Consider the following 6,000-nt stretch of genomic DNA (forward strand, 5'->3'; position numbering starts at 1 on the left):
CAAAAACCTAAGAAAATCGGGCTGCATAGGAAAGTCTTCTGGCTCGCCCCCAAAATCGAGGGGCTTCGTGTATGCAATTCTTGCGTAGAAAAGTAGAGAATCTGCAGATAACTGTGGTGTGAGTGAAAGTATACTTCCTTCAGCAAACTTAAAAGTGCCTTTTCATTTCTAAAAATTAAAAAAACGAATTCAGTACCCTCTATGCTAATCTCATCTGGAAATGTTCAAACAAATGTGAAACATTGGTAAGACTTTCTCCCAGTGAACAGACTAGTTAGTGATGCAGCTGAAGAGACCTTGAGAAACGTGTCGAGTCATAGAAAACAGGGAACATGTAATCAAAAGCAATATAATCATAACCGTGGATATGCACGAGGGACCCGGGTGGGAGGTAGAGGTGGCATCCATCTGGTCTAAAGAGGCGTTTTGCATGAAACACATTAACAAACACATTTCTACACATCATCTGAAATTAGTTTCAGTTGAAATTGTCAATTCAGTACATATAAGAAAATATTATTCAATATTTTTAATGCACAAAATAGAACCCCCCCCCCCCCAAAAAAAAAAATCTGACACAGCCAATTTAAAAACGCACAAACCAATCACCCTCTCGAGAATACCATGGGAGCACTCGCATCACTACAAGTTTCCTCCTTGCGTCACAACAGCACCATCCATCCATATTTAGCCTCAAAACCCCACCGTGTGCATGCAGGGTGGTGATGAGCATGGTGTAAAAGTGCGGTCTGAGCAGTGTGTCGGTGTCAGAGGTGTGCTGTATGAGTGCAGGATGCAGCACATCAAAGCCAAACCTATTCGCATTGCTAATGCTTGTTAGTCTAGTTTTGAACTGCATTGTAAGTGTTTCGTTTCATCATGGTTCCACTGGGTGGCACTGTCGTACTTTGTTTTACTCGTAAAGGTTGCTTTTTTCGTTTCCGCATGACTGGAAGCATTCCTTTATAAAGTTTATAGAGATGGTCTTATCGTTCTTTTAGTTCTGCCAGTAAATTTCATACGACCCTCTGTGCTTACATTTTGTAAATTATTGTTTCCTTGCAATTAGCCCTGTGCATATTACATGAGAAGCTTTTGGAGGTGAGGTAATCTGCCACTTTGAGGGGAATTTGGTTCACCGGCCATTAAACATGCTAAATGTTATATTTGTTTTTAAAAATGGCTTTATTAAATCCACATTTGAGTTCCCGAAACCTGCCAAAAGTGTTATTATGAATCGGCACCTGGGGGTTAATACGTGATATCATAAGGGTATTTGATTGCCAAACAAGTTTTTATTAAAAGAGGCAGGGTTTAATAAAGCTTTATCCCGTGACAAAAAAAGATGTTACTCCATATCTTTAATTAATTGGAGGAACTAATTCTTAATAGCGTATCCCCTCTTCGGTATCCATGGCATGCTTTGTGGGAAGTGAAGATGTTTAATGCTTTGCAGAATGTGTTTCCTCTTCTGAATTTCGCGGTTCCAAACTGCTGTATTATCTTCGAGGAAGTGGAAAAGTAGCAGCTTGTTTTTTCCTGAGAAATTCTCCTGGAAGACCCTGCCTTCTGCTGTATTTTGATTTCCAGTACACTATATCCAGATGGTCTCCACAGCATTGTGTGTGCGTTAGTTACCCTCTTTATCGGTGTCTCATAACATCTAATAATGTTATTTGGCTTACCCAGCATTACACGTTATGCTGGGTAAACTGGGACCCCAACCCGACACACGTAGTGCACTGTCACGAGTCCCTATAGCACACCTGAATGCTGGATGTTATAACTTAATTACCTCAAATGCATCCTCTCCTTAGCTACTCAGCCAGGATGAATGTGGTGTCTGCGTGGAATGTTGGAATGCCTGGCTCCTGGTGGGACCTTCTTGAAACCTGTAACATCTTATCAATAAACCCTCTACTTGAGAATATACCTCCTGGCTACCTCTGGTCATCTGTACAAGTTTACTTACAACACTGAAGTACCCATTTGTAACTGGCCAACTGCATTTCCCACTAGTGTTAACTGCTGCACTGCCACTGTCTGATGCCAACCCTCTCTCTCTCTTCCATTGCAGGTCACAGTGAAATCAGAAGGGCCCGAGTGGAACATTCTGCGTGATGACTTCATGATGGGAGCGTCCATGAAGGACTGGGACAAAAAGAGCGATGACGAGGGCGACGCCGAACAGGAGCATACCAATGCCCATGACGAGGGCGACAGTGATTCCGACCGATAGCCTCGCGGGAGGGAGAGCCCCCCACTTCCTTGGCTCTTGGGAGGGTCTCCATTCTGTGAATGGGTGACACGTTCGTGGTCTCGCCCTGGGGACCCTGTTCTTATAATGAAAGTGTGTGTTTTTGTTAAACTAAGCTCTACTGAGCTTCAATCCGAAAATATTTTCCGAAATGCTTAATTTTGTGCATTTTTCCAACACACATTGTCCAGTCCAAACGGCGGCACCTGCCCAACAAAATGTGGATCTGGCCCAAGGTCATTAAAAGTTTATGCGTTAGTCATGAGTTGCCGCGCGCGGTACGCCAGAGTTTCTGCACACTGGCCTGCACCTTTGAACAGCCATATTAATGAACTGCCGGCGCAGCTCAGAAAATGGATGAAACGCTGCGACTTTATGGGTCTTATTTAATGGGTTCCAGCTGTTTGACATGTACAGGGAGTTGCTTGCAGGTGCTTTAAAAAGTGGCAAGCCTATATGTACGTTGTCCCAAAGTACTCAGTCGGTGAAATGTGCGTCAGCTAATTTGCTCATTAAAAATAAAATTGTTATAACTGCTCACAATAAACTAGCATGAATGGCAAGCTATGTTCTACATAGTTAAATGCTCACGTGTTATAATATCCTAATTGCATATAAATATGATTTCATGTTGATGTAGCCTGACACCCCTGCAAGTAACGCTGCGGTAAAATATGATTGAAGTCAAAGGAGCCATAGAGTTCGTGTGATGTGCGTGCCAGCTCATCAGCCAGGAAGGCGGAGCAGCGGTGAAGGGCAGTATTTCTAACCAATTAAGCCCTTAGTTTGTGTGATTGCTTCATTTGAGTGACAGCTGCAGGGTGAGACCCTCAGTCTTGACCCCCTCAACCCCGCATTTGATCCTAGGCCAAGGAGGGAGAGGACCTAAGTGGGGGGTGGGGGGAGGGGGGAGTTTGTGGAGTAGGACACATCCATGGGATAGGATGCCCCCCCAGCCAGCTCTGATTAAGTGAGACATATGGACGAATTTGGGAATAAGTCAGTTACCCATACGTTAACCTCCTATATTAATATAAAAATGGCATCCGAGTATGAGAGAAGCATGCCGTTTTCATGTACTATTTAGTTCTTTTCAAATTATATTTCTTTAGTCTCACCCTGCCGCTGCGATACATATTGCACAGAACAGCCATTATTTGTGTACTCACTTGACATTGGGTCTGTAAGCTCTATCAACCTGCTGGCGCCTACATTTCAGAGCTTGACCCCACCTACGCTGGCGGTGCATTGAAAATCAATTCCAGCATATTTGACATAAGTGTCATAATGCGCGCTGATTGGGTTGTCGGCTTGCCGAGTCCAACATGTTCTTTTATATATACCGTCATCAGTTTGTATTAACTTTCAAGTTCTTATTATCAATATGATTGGTGTTATTAAATGGGGAGATCCAAATTTGCAAATGGGAAAAGTAGGGAAAACGAATATTCAGCACGAAATGCAGTGTTTATTAATGAACCTGTGTGTTATTTTACAAATCGGTTTCAAAATGTATTCATGGTAGTCTCACAGCCTTCAGTTATTTTTCGTAATTCACGTGAATAGCCTAATAATAGGAATAAACCAGTAAAAGGGTTAGCAGATGTGTTGGTTTCCATGTAATAGAAAACATGCATGCAAACACACAGTGGTAATGAGCGGTATTGATAGTACCAAGAAGGGAAGCTTGCAGATATAGTGGTGTTCTAATGTTTTCTCTTAATGCTCAAATATGCTTCATATTTTTTTCAAATGTATTACGTTTGAAAAAAAAATCTAAGATACACCAGGTAAAATTAAACCATACAGAATCTTTTTAAAATTGAGGCCAAAATATCCTATTCATTGAAATCTAGTCATTGGAGCTAACATTATACAAATTGTTTTCCCCCTTCCTAATTCTGAGCCATAAACGTGAATTATTTGTAATATCCTCTGATTAAATCCCCCCATCGTCTGCTCCAAAAGTCCTACTTCCTGGATCACACAAAGCAAATGTACCCCTTTTGGTTTGTGGTATCAGCCCACACATTTGGATCATAGGAACATGTGTCTAGCCCAGAGTTGTACAAAATGGATAACATCTGTAAACCTTTTTTCAATGTAAGTACTTAACCAAAATCACAAAACTAATACCTCTTCTAAGATAGCACAAAGGGTTAACCTGTGCAAGCCCATATAAAAAAAAAAAACAGCAAAACTCCAGGCAGCTCTTCAGCTTCTGCCCCACTCTCATCACTAACTCTTCGCCCCGAGCTTGCACATTGTCCCGTACTTGTTCTTCAAACAACATTTACAGCGGAACTACCTGATGGGCTGTACCAGTTTAGCCTGCTCTAAGCCCCTAAATGAGCAGAGATCTTGGCAGGTTTTTTGGCCAACCCTCTTGAAACATATGGCCTTAAACCTTAGAACATGGCAAATATTTTACTTTCCACTTTGGTATATTACAGTTTCAGGGATTACAGGTAGATAGTCTGGTATGGTAAAGTGGAAATGACAGGGAGCCAGTGCAAATGTGCATTTAAATCCGCTCATTACATAAGATTGAGTGAGGCTTCCATTAAACAAAGAGATTATCTTATTGTACCCATAGAGAGTTCCAATACTTTTTTTTTAACTAAAGGCGACACTGAATATGATAGTTTAATTAATACAAAGACAATGTATTTTTTTTTTTTTTGGTAAACACATTAGGAGTATGTACATCCATTGAAGTAGCGAGATAATTTGGAAGAGATATTAACGTGAATTTGATTAAGTACAGTTTTTTAAAAAAGGTTATCTATTTTATTCTTTTTGTATTTACTATTTAGGTATGTAAATTTCGATGTTTTAGATGTTTGCATTGCTTATACAAATCCGCAATAAACTGTAAACAGATTGGAAATAAAGCAGCTAATAAGTTAAACAGGATTAGCCCATTGGCCCACCCATCATTGACTGTCATACAAGATGTGCAGTGTGGATACACGTGAACTGATAATGCTAATCCTCCCGGACCTGACATCACAGTTAGAATGGGATAAAGATAAGATCACCATTATGAGGTGTTTAGTCTCCTTTGCCAAGAAAGACTAAAATCTAACCAAGACCACGTTTTTGCAACTCCTGAGAAAGAGAGATTTCTGTGGTCCTTTCCTTTGTCAACCCAAATCCAGATGGAGGCTGTACACTTCTTGTTGGGAACGTATTCTTGTTCACTCGAGCTGTCACGAGCGTTCAGGCTTGTCTGGCTGCTCGTGACAAGCTCGTGACTTCAACCTTCTTTGTGCTATTTTTGACTTCCCTACACTTCTCTAATGCCTGAAGGAGATCTTTCAGAAAAGAAAGGAGATATATTGGGAGGGTTTACTAGAAAAGACTAACCAATACATAGAGATGTTATGATCCACAACAATTTATTGGCTCTTTACAAATATAAGCTCGCGTTTGAGAGATTTGTCTTCTGCAGATGCTAACATCATCACATGTCAACAGGAGGGCCATATTGTGCTTCTATCTTCAGATCTGTCTTGTGTGAGTCCTAGATTAGGTTGTCTTCTAGTGGTAATTATAGGTTATTGACCGTTTTCTGTAACACTTGCACACAGGGATGGTTTAAAAGTAGCTCTTAGATGGCATGTTGTAACATTTCTGTGCTAAGGAGGGATGGGTTTGTGGATATTTAGCCAACTGAAAGGATTGTTTTGGCTTTTGGTGACTCTGGACACGTGCAATTTTTTTTGCTTTTTTGCTTATCT

General features: G+C 41.0%; 1 protein-coding gene across 1 annotated transcript in view; it reads left to right on the forward strand.

The window, feature by feature from the left end:
- RRP15 (ribosomal RNA processing 15 homolog) overlaps nucleotides 1-2,814 on the forward strand; it is a 239,079-nt gene extending 236,265 nt beyond the window's left edge. Inside the window, exon 5 of the mRNA XM_086927908.1 lies at nucleotides 2,078-2,814. Coding sequence (XP_086784034.1) covers nucleotides 2,078-2,239 — 162 coding nt within the window. The 3' untranslated portion in view covers nucleotides 2,240-2,814. The remainder of the gene's footprint in view (nucleotides 1-2,077) is intronic.
- Nucleotides 2,815-6,000: the final 3,186 nt, after the last annotated feature.

Source organism: Lissotriton vulgaris, chromosome 6 (genome assembly GCF_964263255.1).
Source record: "Lissotriton vulgaris chromosome 6, aLisVul1.2, whole genome shotgun sequence".
NCBI lineage: Eukaryota > Metazoa > Chordata > Amphibia > Caudata > Salamandridae > Lissotriton > Lissotriton vulgaris.